This window comes from Cervus canadensis, chromosome 2 (assembly GCF_019320065.1).
Source record: "Cervus canadensis isolate Bull #8, Minnesota chromosome 2, ASM1932006v1, whole genome shotgun sequence".
In the NCBI taxonomy this organism is placed as follows: Eukaryota; Metazoa; Chordata; class Mammalia; order Artiodactyla; family Cervidae; genus Cervus; species Cervus canadensis.
In genome coordinates this window covers 28,725,713-28,741,211 of record NC_057387.1, presented here as the reverse complement: position 1 = coordinate 28,741,211, position 15,499 = coordinate 28,725,713, and the positions used below count along the sequence as shown (strand labels likewise).

At 36.1% G+C, this 15,499-nt stretch overlaps 1 protein-coding gene across 5 annotated transcripts in view; it reads left to right on the top strand.

The window, feature by feature from the left end:
* Positions 1–15,499, top strand: part of MAGI3 (membrane associated guanylate kinase, WW and PDZ domain containing 3) — a 245,445-nt gene that overhangs the window by 119,511 nt on the left and 110,435 nt on the right. The window contains exon 1 of one of the 5 annotated variants that reach the window (XM_043460186.1): positions 13,537–13,542. The exons of the other annotated variants lie outside the window; for them this stretch is intronic. Coding sequence (XP_043316121.1) covers positions 13,539–13,542 — 4 coding nt within the window. The 5' untranslated portion in view covers positions 13,537–13,538. Of the gene's footprint in view, positions 1–13,536; positions 13,543–15,499 lie in introns of those variants that run through there. 5 annotated transcript variants of the gene reach the window in all.

Genomic DNA, 15,499 nt, shown 5'->3' with positions numbered 1-15,499 from the left:
CTGCTGTTTTGCTTCTGTAAAAGATATAAGATTGTTTCCTGATTGGCAGAATGGCCAAGAGCATAGAATGAGTTCTTAAGTCTTTTTCTGAATAATGTGCCCTGTTGAAGTACATATTGCTTGGATTAGTTAATACTGTGTTGACAAGAATTCTCTGTTTTTTCAATTTCTGATTATGAAAATTTTCAAACCTACAAAAAACTTAAAAGGAATTGGCCAGTGAATACCTAGGTAATGTTACCATTACCTTACTTCCATACTCACCTTGGAGTGTGTGTTTAGTCAAATCATTTCAAAGTAAATTACAAACTTTATTATACTTCATTCCTAAGATATTTAGACTGTATTTCCTATTATACCTTGTAATAGTATACCTTTCAATACCATTATCACATGCAAGAAAATTAACAATAATTTGTTAGTATCACTTCCTATACAGGCCATTTTTACATTTGCTGATTATCTTAATGTTTTATAGATTTTTTTCTCCTTCCTTAAAAGAATCCAATCAAGGTTCATGTGTTGCCTTTGGGTGTTATGCCTCTTTAGTCTCTTTTATTCCAGAGCTTTTTTTTTTTTTTTTTTGGAGAGGAACATTTACTTTTTAAGAAACCAGAGTGTTCTAAACCCTCTATTTGTCTGATTGTTTCCTCATAGCGTCATTTGTCTTGTTCCTCTATCCTTTGTAATTCCTGTAAACGGCAAACTCAATTTAAAGGCTTGATGTAATTAGATGAAAATTTTTGGCAAGGATATGTCACAGGTGATATATATTTCATATTGTGTTACCTCAGGAGGATGTCAGATCATCACACTGTTAACAATGTGCTAAGTTTGATCTTTTCTGTGTAATAATATAATTTTCCTCTTTGAAATTAGGAAGTAATCTGGAAGGTAATTATTTCATTGATAGTTCTATCATTCCTTCTACACCTGTTAGCTGGCATTCTTAGATAAAGAACTTTTCCTCTTCCACTGGGGATGAACAGCAGTGTTTTCCCCAAAAGGCAGAATAAATGCTTGTTTACTTAAATGAGAAGTTTTGAGAACAGGAAGTTTGGTGCTGTAGTCCCCTCTGCTGATTACAGATGAAATGCTTTTTTTCTCTTTTTTTAGAGTATTATTATGGACTCATGGATTTTTATTTGTTCAATTTGTTATCAATTATAACTGTTATTCTTTTTAACACTTAAATTCTCTCAGATGTCTGGCGAGAGCCTCTCAGAGTTGGCTCTAGTGCCCTTTTGACTGCCCTTCATTAGTTTTTCCCTTTCTAGAAAGACATAACGACCTAGTAGACTCATATTTTCCCTGCCTCAGATTAGAACCAGTCATTTCTCCAGGAAGCTTTGGTTACTTTTAATGGAGAAGAGTATTTAGAAAGCATGATATGAACATTAGAGATATTCATTACTTGTGTCTTTTGTCTTTCATTGAACATCTCTGTTTGAAACAATATTCACATAATTACCTACTTGTTTTATATGATAGTGCAAATAAAATAGGTTCAAAATTATAAAAACTAATATTAATATTGTAACCATTATGTGAAGTTTAAGATGTCTATGCAATTTTTAATATTTTTAGAATATACCCTAGTAAAGATTCAGGTCAAAGTACTATGTTCAAAAGTGACTTGAAATATTATTTTTGTCTTCATATGGTTATATTACCAGTTTGATATGCATTTAAGTTCATTTATTTCCATTTGTTTTCAGTGTTAAGGTTTGCTAACTTAGATTTTTAAATTTAGTTTTATTCTCTTGAATTTGTATAAAGCATTTGTATAGTTCAGAAGTCAAGCTATACTAAAAGGTATACTTTTGTTTGATTTTCTACATCTTCCCCTTACCTCAGTCCTTTCACCTCCTCCATCATAAATAACTATTTTTTAATTTCTTATTTAGCCTCCTACAGTTTATGTTTGTTATTATATAGCTATAACTCTAACTGTCCCCATTTTTTCTTCTGTGTTGGTTGTATCATTTTATACCCTACAGGGACATATTTAGTGTATTTGAGCACAGAGCAGGTAATTATTTAATATATCTCTCTTCTATAAAGTTAATTTCAGAAATGACCATGAAATAAAATACAGTAGTGATAGAAACAAAATATATACATTAAATATTTCCTTTTTTTGAACATTTGAATAGACAATCACACTAGTAAAAGTAAATTTTAAAATAGAGTACATTATAGAAAATGTTTGCTAAAATATCTCCACCAGAAAATTCATCTTGAATTTTTATTGCGTTTAGTTAAAAGAAAAAAAAAACTCCTGAAGTTTTTCAACAAAATCAAGAGGAGATGGTGGAATGTAGTGAACAGGGACACTGTTTGATCCACTCGTTAATAACCAGACATTCAAATAAACATTGCCCTTTTGGTTTCTTCTAGTAATCTAAGAGCAACATCTTTTGGTATCTCTCCTAGCATCCTTCAAAATTTGATTCTTTTTTTCTAAGTGTCCATTTCCTATGTTTTATTGTTGTGTAGTTAATGACCTTAACCACCGTTTCCATGCACTATTCTTTAAATAACTGTTTTTAAAGCTTTGTGCTTTACTAGTCATTGTTCAAGGCCAATTCCGGCTGTCTGCAAGTATTATTGTGTCTGATTAACTCATCTAAAACCTCCCACCAGGAAAAAAGATAACCTAGAAAAGAGAAATAGCTTACAGCTGTCATTGTTTATTTGGAATCTATTGTTTAAATGCAGGAGTAGGTAATGTAACACTGGGGCTAGAGACAAACTGTGCTCAAATGGAGTTTGGACCATTTCAGAATATTACAGATTTAACTTCCGAAATGAATGTGTAGAACTGAATCCATTATCAGAGGCCCAACTGGGAGTTCTTCAAATTAACTTCATGTGTAGTTCAGTGTTTGAAAAATAAGTAATAAAAATGTTGAATTTGAAACTCACATATATGTTATTAAAGTTCAACAACAACCACAACAATTATTTAAAATTTGGAAAAACTAAATTTTTTCAGAGAGCGTTTTATTGTTGACATTTAGAAAAATTATCGTCACATGATGGTAAAGAGCAGATCAAGTTTTAGTTTATAAATTCTCGTGGACAGTGTATCTCCTTATTCTGCACCAGACGTGGTCTGTTTCCATCGCCCCCTCTTGGTATGCCACTGCACCCATCAACACTTTACACTAGTGCTTTTTCTTCACAACCTCACCAATGGTGTTGATTTGTTTTATCGGTTGATGGGTGAGAAGTGGTATCTGTGTTGTTTTAATTAGTATTTATCATATTAATGAAGTTGAAGTTATCATGAGTGAAGTTGAATATCTTTTCCTGTGTTTACAGGCCATTGCATTTCTTTGAACTGTCTAGTCATTTATTTTTGCCTTTTTCTTTTCTAGTTGTTTTTCCTCCTCTCTTTTCATTATATAAAAAATTAAGTACATTTTAAAAAATGTGTATTGGAAGAAAAAAAGAAGAAAGCAGGGCACTATCACTGACTCAACTGACTATACTTTTGGGAAGCCTTATAATACATAACATGATATTAACAGAAATCTCTCTTTCCCCCTTTAAGGTGAGACTGATGAGTATTGCAGCTATATTGAGGTACTAAAACAACCGCCTACATATTAACCTGGTAAACCTATGGCTGGTGAAGCAATGTTTTTCAAACTGGAGCCAGCAGTCTTATCTGTTTTTGTACATTTAAATTCCTCATAAAATTTCTTTGAAGATACAATTCTGTTCTTACAGCATTTTTTTTTAAACCTCTGCTATAAAGTAAGAGTTGTTATTTTAAATTTTGTAGTACACCATTGTTCAATGACAGACATATAATTATAACTCAGACAATTAGTAATCATTAACAAATGAATTAAGTTAAATTGGTTCTACTGAATTGACTGGGTAATTTGATTAAAATTATTACCACATAAATGTAGCCTTACTGTTTAAAGATTTTCATACTTTGTAAGAAAAATTATGTGTTTCATTTTTGTAGAGTCAACTGTGAATCTTTTTATATGTCAGTTTTTCATAAAATTTTTGTATTATAGATGTACATAGCTGCCCAGAAATAGAAATGAACATTAAACTTTATTTCCATGTCTGCAAATTCCCTCTCATCAGTATTAATGTGTATATCTTTGTCCTTATAAACAAAATATACCTATGTTTTTGTGTTGGGAGTTTTCTAGTTTCGTTTTATTTTGAGTTGCAAAAATAGTAACAGCATTTAAGACAAAATTTAAGCCAAGGCATAGTAACCCATGATCTTATCACTAGCAAATATTTAATTTTTTGCCAATTTATCTTATTTTTTTAAGATCTTGTCTAAAATCCTTACATCTGACTCTTCAAAAACCCTTGATGACTAAGAATACTTTTTAATGGTACTTTTTGTCATTTACTAGTCCTTCTTTTAAATAGAATAGTTTTCTTCAATAGCAGCAAAAGTGCTCTGTGGTTTTGAATTTTATTTTTAAAACTTAATAAAGAATTATGTGAAGTTTACTGAGGTTAAGGTGCAAATGAATCATGTTATTTCTTGAGAGTTTAATTATGTGTATTTTAGAAGTGCCTCATAATGTGAATAGGTGATATAATCATATAATATATGAAGGTGTATGTTTTTGAGGAGCTTCAAAGAATTGATATTAGTCTCGAACTTACCACAGATCTTTTTCCAACCTAATTGTGATTAATTTATATTTCTCTGTGAAGCATTCACTTCTGACTTTCCACCATGAGAAATAGGGTAGCTTGGATTGTGCCTGCTTCCTGTATCTGTTGGTCTTGTTACCTTGACTGTATATCATTTCTTTCTCATGTGTCATCTGTTTATTTTTATCACAGTAACAGTATTCTATAGTATTTGCATATAGCAGCTTTAAATTACAGTACTTTTTTTAGCTTCACTCATAGAGCTCTGGATCATTCATTGCTTGCTAAAGAAAAGGTAGTTAAATAGGAAAAAACCACTTTTTTCTTTTTTTTTTAAACCGCCACTGCCACCACAAGTCTGAAAGACTTTTTGTTGCCAAGCAAATGGAGCATGGGTATTACATAATGTTTTTTTTTACCATGGAGTAATCATCTTAAACTCCCTTGATTTTGACTCTTTAAATAATATCTGGTCTTCTTTTGGGAAACTTAAGAAAATACCTAAAGAACTTACATTTGTATTTTTATGTTGCTGTTGTTTTTCTTTCTTTTTCTTCTTTTTTGAGACATGGTAAACCTTTCAATTTCTAATTTCTCTCCTTTAAAATTTTTCACTTTACTTCAACTGCACTATTTGTTTATTTATTATTTATTTCATTCTCCTTTTTCCTTCAAGGATTCCTGTCATTTGAAGTTTAAATTAGAACACTCTGCAAATCTGTGAGCATTCACTTCTTTGGTTAAATTCTTATTTTCAGTTTATGTTTCTTGAGTTGCCTCCTATTTCACCAACCCAATTTTCTGCTGCGTTGATTCTTCTAATACTGCTTCTGCTGCCATTATTAATGGGTTTGTGGCTAAATTTATTCTGTGCTGGTCTTGGTACCCTCCAGTTGTTCTCCTTGTCTCCATAGTCCACAGTGTTGCCAGAATTATCCATCTGAAACACAAGTCTGACTGTGTCAAGTGAAAGTTGCTCAGTCGTGTCCCACTCTTTGTGACCTCATGGACTATAGAGTCCATGGAATTCTCCAGGCCAGAATACTGGAGTGGATAGCCATTCCCTTCTCCAGGGGATCTGCCCAACTCAGGAATCAAGCCCATGTCTCCCACATTTTGGGCAAATTCTTTACCATCTGAGCCACCAGGGAAGTCCAAGAATGCTGGAGTCTATCACTTCTCCAGTGGATCTTCCTGACCCATGAATCAAACTGAGATCCCCTGAATTGCAAATTCCTTACCAGCTGAGCTGCCAGGGAAGCTCAGCTGTGTCATTACCCTGGTAATAAAAATCTTAGTAGCTTCTTCACTACAGAGATGTTCTAACCCTTTAGTGACATAAGTAAAGCCTTCTGTTACCTGAGCGCCTGCATCTCTCTAGTCTTATAATCCACCACCACCGTGCCACTGTGCTCTTCCCCTTACCTGAAATGCCCATGATATTCCCAATCCTGTCCTCCCCATCCGTACTTCCAGCCTAGATTAACTGATTTTCCCCACTAAACATAGTTATTTATTTTCTTTTTTAGCTGCTTGCTCTCATGCACCTTGTACATGCTTTTTCACTGGTTTTAGTAGTTGTTTATACTTGTCTGTGACACCCCAACACCAGGGCAGGTACTATGTTATAGTTTTTATAGCTTCAACACTAGCATAGTGCCTGGCGTTTTATTACCCTCCTGTCCTTTGGTTTTGTTTACTTTAAGGGAGAGGCTGACCTCTATCATATAATCTTTCTATTCTCTTTTTCTTTTTCATGGGAAAATATTTTCAGTGGAGTCAAGCTATCAAAAATTGTTTTTCTCTAGTCACTGTTTTCATGTACATAATTTACTAATCCTGAAGATGTGGCCTTACAGTTGTTCAGTCATGTCTGACTCTTTGTGACTCCAGAAACTGCAGCTCATCAGGCTTTCTTGTCCTTCAGTATCTCCCAGAGTTTGCTCAAACTCATGTCCGTTGAGTCAGTGATGTTATCTAACCATCTCATCCTCTGCCTCCCCCTTCTTCTTCTACCTTCAATCTTTTCCAGCATCAGGGTCTTTTCCAATGAGGCGGCTCTTCACATCAGGTGGCCAGAGTATTGGAGCTTCAGCTTCAGCATCAGTCCTTCCAATGAATATTCAAGGTTGATTTCCTTTAGGATTAACTGGTTTGATCTCCTTGCAGTCCAGAGGGCTCTCAAGAGTCTTCTCCAGCTCTACAATTTGAAAATATCAATTCTTTGGTGTTCAGCCTTCTTTATGATCCAGCTCTCACGTCTGTACATGACTGCCCGAAAACCGTAGCTTTGACTAGATGGACGTTTGTTGGCAAAGTGATGTCTCCACTTTTTAATACGTTGTCTAAGTTTGTCATAGCTTTTCTTTCAAGGAGCAAATGTCTTTTAATTTTGTCTTACAGTAACTTGTCCTAAATCACATTATAGTACTTAATCCCTGGATCAGGGTTTAGGAACTAGTTCTGAGAGTGACCTGTTAAACACCGAATCACTACTGATTTCAGTAATCAAATTACAGGCTTAGGTCAAGCAGGACTGACTTCTCTAGCCTAGTTGTTTGGTTTCAAGCCTGGGGTAGTGCTCCAGTTCTGACTATGTGTTCCTAGTTAGGCAGCCCTGAAATTTGAAAGCTAAGTGTGCAGCCAGGGTGGGCTGCTTTTCCTGTTTTTATTATTTACCTCCAAATTTATATTGTGCTCCAATTCTTAATGAGAAAAAGAGAAAAATGCATTATAGATTTCTAAAAATATGGTATGCTGCTGTTGTCTTAAATCTCTCAAACAATATAGAATATTACAAAGTTGAGGGTAAAATTCTTCATCTTCTCACTCAGAGATGAGCATATTTAGAATATATTCTTGCATAAATACATATAGGAAAAGTGTACCAGTTTCATAAATGACATCTTGCACTAAAAGTTCCCTTCTGTATCTCCCTCTTGATTTTCCAGGCAAGAATACTGGAGTGGGTTGCCATTTCCTTCTCCAGGGGGTCTTCCCCACCCAGAGATTGAACCTAGGTCTCCTGCATAGCAGGTGGATTCTTTACCAACTGAGCCACCAGGGAAACCCTTTTTTATTCAACAACATGTTAAAACATACCTCAGTAACTGAAGATGTATTTTATCATTTATAATTTACTCACCAGTATAGTTGGACATTTAAATTCCTTATAAATAATGCTGTGATAAACATTCATCTTTTATGTTTTGGTTTTTTTTACATTTTTGTGTGACTATAACTTGAGTAGAACTCTTCCGTCAGAAGACATGCAAGTATATGTTAATAGATATTGCCATAATGCCTTCCAGAAAAGTTTTTCCAACTTATATCACCCTACATCTCTACCAAGGCCAGATTTTTATTGTGAGTTAAAGACTCAATTTACAGCTCTAAATTCAGATCCATTAATGTTTTCATATGGTATCTGTCTCACTGCCACCTCAAATAACATGAGATGTTATTATACTGATTTCCTGCCTCAATTCTCAAAATCTGTTTCTTCCCCTTTTTATTTCTTTTCTTTAATTGGAACTTAAATTTCCTGGTTTTTCAAGTTAGAAGTCTGATGTGATCTTTACTGTTGTCTCTTTCCCCCTGAATCTTCCTATCAAATATATTGCTAAGGCTAATAGATTCTATTTATAATATCCTGAATATCCAGATAGGAGAAGGTATCTGTAGTTAAGATTATGCTGTCCCACAGTTGTTTTAAAAAGACACTTAAAAAAATACATACTCTTTTGATTAGGCAGTCTTAATGTAAACTTTTAGGGATATAATCAGATTTCTACCTCTAAAATTTAATTAACATATACTTAAAATGAAATTTAGAAATACTATTTCATGTAAAAATTTTGTTCAAACTATTCAACTTACATCTTTAGTATTTTATCAATACTGGAATGAATCACCTAACAATTTTCTAGTTCACTTCCTCCTCTCTTCCACCTAAGTTGTTTGAGACATTGCAGTTTTAAATCTGTATATAATACTGTCCCAGTCACAAGTACAATTCGAGCAAAATGTTGGCATATGTTCATGATCTCATAACCTAAGTATGGACTGAATTGTTTTTTTCAAAAAGTGATCACCAGGGAATTCCCTGGTGGTCCAGTGGTTAAGTCTTCGCACGTTCACTGTCAAAGGCACAGGTTCAGTCCCTGGTTGGGAAACTGAGATCCAACAAGCTGTGTGGCATGACCGAAAAAAGAAAATACAGACACTTACTACCTTTAAAACAAACGAGTAAAACCTGGTCATTGAAAGATTGCTTAACAGTGACATTGTCACCTGCAGTTGAAAAGTAATCTCCCAAGAAAAAATTACTGAATCTTCTCACTTTATTTGCTCCCCCCCCACCCCCGCCCCGAACCCCCAGCAGTTGTGTTAGATTGTCTCTTAAACTGTTGTTGGTTCAGGCTAACATGTTTTCTTCAGACAGTACCTTGTATTTTTCAAAATAAAATAACTTATAGATCATTCTGTAATCTGAGACCTTGTAAGGCTCAAATATTCAGATGACAACCTCTTCTAAGGATGGTGTTTGGTACTGAAAAATTTTATCTACATATGGGCATGTACAGTCAATCTCAAATCCATCTACTTTTCCACTAGGAATACTGACCTGGACAGTGGTCCTCACATTTTAACTGCATGCCTCATAGCTATTCTTGGCTCCCTCCTCTGTTTATTCTATACACCGAGAAGTTACCTTTTCATGATGTCAGTCTATTCACGCTTTTTATTGACTATTGTTCCTGTTACCTGGATAACCCTTACTGTTAGCATTAGCATATGAACTCTCCAGGTTGATGGGGAAGCATTTACTCTCTATTAATACTTAGTAATTCTGATGTCCTGGGGGTAGGGAGTTAGTGCCAAGGACCGCTACATTTTGGGAGTTTTGTCTCTATTTCTCTCTGAATGCTTGTATCTCCTGCTTCTAGGGATTGGGAACAGCAGTTTATATACCCATTATTTTGTAGATAGATATATACATTCAATGTATCAATATTTTGTACTGAAAAGAGTCTGCAAAATGTGCTGAGTTTAAAAGCTAGGGTGTTATGTGTCAGCTTCTGGCATTTTTTCAGTGTGATCCAAAATGTTTTATAGTCTTTGGAGTTGATATTTCAGTGGACAAAAAGTAACTCTTTTTTTCCTTCTATTTTTGATTATTTCTCTTTGTTTTGTTCTGTATTAGAGAGCCTTTTATAAAAATGATTTATGTTGTCACATTGCTCAGACAACTCCCTTTCAATTCTTAGACCTAAATTCAGGACTATCAATCTGATCAGGCCATTTAATACCTTTGATTGTGGTTTTTGCTGTGTAGTTTCATAGCATTCACTAATTGATATTGGAATTTATGGAAATTCCCATTGCCTTTTGAAATGGATTCTTTTCTTGCTGTTGGTTTAGTTTAGGGGTATGAATTCCCTCCTTCCCTTACTTCCTCCCTTCCCATCCTTCCTCCTTCACCTCCCCACCCCACCCCCCCTTTTTTTGGTGTTTTTTGTTTGTTCAGTTCTGTCGCTCAGTCATATCTGACTCTTTGCGACTCCATGGACTGCAGTGCACCAGGCTTCCCTGCCCGTCACCAATTCCCGGAGCGTACTCAGACTCGTGTCCATCGAGTCGGTGATGCCATCCAACCATCTCGTCCTCTGTCGTCCCCTTCTCCTCCTGCCTTCAATCTTTTCCAGCATCAGGGTCTTTTCCAGTGAGTCAGCTCTTGGCATCAGGTGACCAAAGTATTGGAGTTCAGCTTTCTCATCAGTCCTTCCAATGAATATTCAGGACTGATTTCCTTTAAGATTTTTTTTTTTTTTTTAACACCCTTTAAAAGGGAAATGGGAGACTGGAGATCTTCTGACAGTATCATTTATGTTGACATTTTCTGAAAGATCCTCATCTTTCAGCCTTATAGTTGAAGTGAGTTGGAGGGAGTGGAGGAATCTGGGGAAGGGGATGTGCATAGAAGTGGTCATTTATTTCTAAAGTTGAAATTCTGACGTTTTTTGAAAGGATTAAAAGTCCTTTTAAGTATGTTCCTGATTTAAACATAGAGATTAGAAATGAAAATGGGAAATAGATTATTTTGTAATGAATGTTGACTCCACAGATTCAGATCACTTTTGATGTTTAATATAGTTTTTAGGACCTTTAAATTATCTGCTCTAGAAAATTTCTAAGGATTAGTATAAATCTATGTTCTTAAAAGCTGTCAGACAAATACAAGCTATTAAATTCTTCTTCAATAGTGGTTAATTCTATCAGGCTACTGCCCGAACCTGGAGGTTGAGATTGTTTACATAATGATGCATCTTAAAATACAATCTGAGTTCTCTAATAGTCATTTTTTTTCCCAGTTAGACTTCTAATCAAGCACATCTGTATTCCCTTTCAGCTGTCTTTTTATTAGCTTTTATAATGAAACGTCAGTAACATCTTCTACCTCAAGTGCTGGACATTCTGCGGAAGCATATAACTGATTTGCAAAGACCACTGAACCCAGTTATTCTGTTTTCAGGAAGATGACAGGGCACAATAGATGGCTTTGTACCCTCTTGTCAAAAGGATGAAGCATTAATACTATGATTCAGATATTGATGTGCCATCCAGGCACTGGTTATCTGGCATTATGACAGGTTTGCTAATGATTCCTGATGTGACTGCCACAAAGAAAAAAATTGTGAATAGCCTCAGGATAGCACTTGAGAAATACTGTTTTTCTTTAAGTGCTAAATCTACATGATCCCATCAAATAAAAGCTTTGAAAAGAAAAAGACCCTCTTTTGATAATTTCTTATTTTTTCTACTCCTTTCTGCTAGAAAGGTTCACCTTACTGTACTCTTCCTGATACATGACTTTTAAAGGGAAAATTGTGGTAATTTTGTTGTGTTTTTTCTAGAATGTGATTTTCATTTTATTTTCCAAATAGAGATTTTAGTATTCTATAGCTTATCAGTTGAGCATTTTAGTTAAAAATAAATGGTTAGAATTTAACCTCACTATGGGGAAAATATTATCAATACTTATTAAAACAAAGAACTAAAGGAAAACCTACACAAGTAGTGTCAGCTTTTACATAGAACTTTTCAAGTTTTTTGTCATACTGCTCCACTAGGTCAGGCTTCTTTTTCCACAAATGACCTTTGAAGGGCACAGATTTTGAAAGTATGGTTTCTAGTTTTTACAAGTTTTTCTCATTGTAGTAGTAGATTTTCATTGTAGAAAATTTGAAAATTCAGAACCATGAAGATAAAAGCTTTTAACAATCACCCAATAAATATACCTGCAATAATATTTATGTGTTGCTAACTGTTTAATAAGTATGAGTTTATGTATGACCCTTACATTTTAAAAAATTGCATCTTCCCAGATACGTTACAATTTTGGGGGTCACACTGAATGTTTTGTGCCCTGCCTTTTTCATTTAAAATACCTTATGAGTATTTGACCACATTGTTATAATCAAGACATTACTTTTAGTAGTGCTGCTTAATGAAAGGATTTTTGTGAGGATTACAGTGAAAATGTTTCTCTCGGGTGAATTCCATTTAAAATTCTTATCAGTGTAGCAGTCACATTATCAAGTGTCCTTTTGGTTGGATAACCCACAAGCTCCTACTATATAGTACAGGGAACTCTGCTCAGTGTTAGGTGGCAGCCTGGATGGGAGGGGAGTTTGGGGGAGAATGGATGCGTGTATATGTATGGCTGAGTCCCTCAGCTGTCCACCTGAAACTGTCACACTGTTGTTAATCGGCCATACTCCAATCCAAAACAAAAGGTTTAATTTTCAAAAAGTATCATTTTGGAGTGTTTAAAGAATGTTTACTCAGTGCTGTGAGGTGTTCTGGAGGACAGATACATAAATGAACTAAAGGTAGCTCCTGGCATGTACCCCATTGTTTGTAGCAAGGACCAGCAGGGAGGAGAGGTGAAAACGAGAGCTCCGCGCCGGGCCCTCAGGGTCCTGTCTGGGTGCCGGCTCAGAGGGTGGGTGAACAGGGGGTCAGCGCAGGCCTTTTGCTCTAACCGTGTTTATATGTGCACAGCGCTGTGGGGCTCCAGGTGGAGTAGATACAAAACCGAAACCAGTAGCGGAAGAGTTGGGCATGGAGGTTAGACGGGTAGGACAAGATGCCTCAGAAGTAAGAACAATACAGACACAACAGCATTTTCCTCTGGGCCACCAACTTTTTATTTATAACTCAGATCCCTGGCCATGCATCAGAATTTTTTTAGAGAAATGATTGTTATTTGGAAATACATTCTACACAGAAATACTTGCTTTTACTTAAGCAAAAAATTTAAGCAAAAACACTAAAAAAAATTTTTTTTCAGAAAACTATACAGCATTATAATGGGTTTTATTTATACATAATGTGAATATAATGTAGCAATTTCAATGCTGTATAATGTTGAGTTCTACAAGCAGTAGATAGTGTTTGACTTTTGGGCTTCCCTGGTGGCTCAGGTGAAGTATCCACCTGCAATGTGGGAGACCTGGATTTGATCCCTGGGTTTGGAAGATCCCCTGGAGGAGGGCATGGCAGCCCACTCTGGTATTCTTGCCTGGAGAATCCCCATGGACAGAGGAACTAGGGATGAGTATATTTAGTTTGGTGTAGTTCAGGGATTTTTCAAATATATAGACTACTTAAACCAAAGAGTTCTTTCTTTGGCTGTGCTCCCAGTTCTTCTGATGATAAATGCATTAAAAATAATAATTAAGGAAGGGAGGGAAGGAAGGAAAGAAAGGGAGAGAGGAAAGAAAACTTTTCTAGGGTGTGCTGGGCAAGGACCAAGTGTGCAGCGGCAAACTTGACGTTAAACTGTCAGTGATGTAGGACCCACGGCAGTAGGTGAATCCTGACCAATGTGTTATGAGGACTGCTTCCAGGAACCAGTGGAGAGTGGACACTCCCATTTTAATGTGTACTCCTGCCCTAACTTGTAATACAGACAAAGAATGTGACCTCCAGCAAAGACAAAACTGTATCCTCTCATTTACACGTACAGTGTAATAGAGATAGAAACAGAAACTCATGTTCTCATAGAAATAAAGAGCAGAATAGTGGTTTTCAGGGGCTGGATATAGGGAAATAGGGAGATGGTGGTCAAAGAGCACAAACATACAGCCCTAAGGTGGCTAAGTTCTGGGGTGTTAACGTACAGCGTGATGACTATAATACCAGATTACATGTGTCAAAGTTGTTACCTTAAATATTATCACTGTGCCTTCATTAAATGGGAAGTATGTGAAAAAGTGGGGTTGCAAACCTTGTTACGGTAATTGTCTAGCAATATATACATGCATCAGATTTCCCAGGTGGTGCTAGTGGTAAAGAACCTGCCTGCCAATGCAGAAGATGTAAGAGACATGGGTTCTATCTCTGGGTTGGGAAGATCCCCTGGAGGAGGTCATGGCAACCCACTCCAGTATTCTCACCTGGAGAATCCCATGGACAGAGGAGCCTGGCGGGCTACAGTCCATAGGGTTGAAAAGAGTCGGACATGACTGAAGCGACTTAGCGCCCGTATACATGCCTCAGATGGTCACATGTATACCTTAAACTTACATATATGTCAATAATATCTTAAAAGGCTGAGGAAAAAAAGAATGTGCCCTCCGTGAGCGGGAGTCTTTTTCTTAACTACCGAGGTGGAAGCAGGATTCTGCAGAAGACACCAACTGTTTGATCTCTTCACTGTGCTTTTTCATACTGTAACTCAGAAGGGTCCTGAAAACTGGCCAGTTTTAAACACTGAAGTGGCTCAGGAGACTCCAGAAGATCTAGTGCTTTTCAAATTTGGGACAGAATGAGAATTTAGTTATATAAATTATTTTAAAAATGCATTAGGTTCCACTTGCCTGTAATGAGTGGCATACTTAAAGTTATATTAATAAGGATCATCCAAGTTTATAACTTTGAATATGCTCTTACAGATAAAAGAATAGAAATAACAAGGTGGCATTTGAGCACAAGTATGAAATATAGATGTGGCCAATAAGAATATATCTGTAAGTTGTTCGCTTATAGCAGTTATGAAGGGCCTAGGTGTAGTACCTGAGTTAGCTGAAGTTCTTTGAAGTTATTGTTTCAAGGTTCTACACAACCCGCTGGCCCTCGGAACTCTTGTCTCAGCTTGTGTAAACTCTTCCTCACTTTCTAAGAACCAGCTTTACTGGATTTCTCTCAGCTCCTGTCAGCACTGTGTTCTTTGCCTCCTCAAGTAAATGCCTTCACATATACCACTCACCCTACCAACACCCCCCTCCTTTTTTTAAACTTGGTTGTCTCCTGTTTATCCTTCAGTTTTCAGCTCCAGTGCAATTCCTCAGTGACATCTTTGCAGATTTCCTAGACTTAGGATCTAGGCTATAGATTCCCACAGTGCTCTCTACTTCTCAATTATAATGCTCTCACGTCCAAAATTTCTTTCTCAGTGTTCATCATCCCTGTGAGACTTTTAGTTCATTTGGGTGCACTCTCATTCACTGCCTTACCCCTAAGAGCTTCAGGAAATCTCAGGGCTCAGTAAATCTTTTTTTTTTTTTTTTAATACAATAAATGTGACAGTTTTAGGAAAAGTGAGCTCTTTTGAAAGATGGTCTTCTAGGCTTGTATTCTTATACCTTTATGCAAGAGAAAAAATTCAGCAAAAGATAGGCAGGTAGGTGGATGGATGGAAAAAAAGGAAGAGAAAGAGGTATTCTAGCACAGTGCTTATTGTTCAGGTTCTAGACCCGGATTAATTGGGTTCAGATACCAGGTCTGCTACTTCCAGTGATACAACCTGGGCCAAGTCACTTCTCTATACCTCAGCTCCCTACCT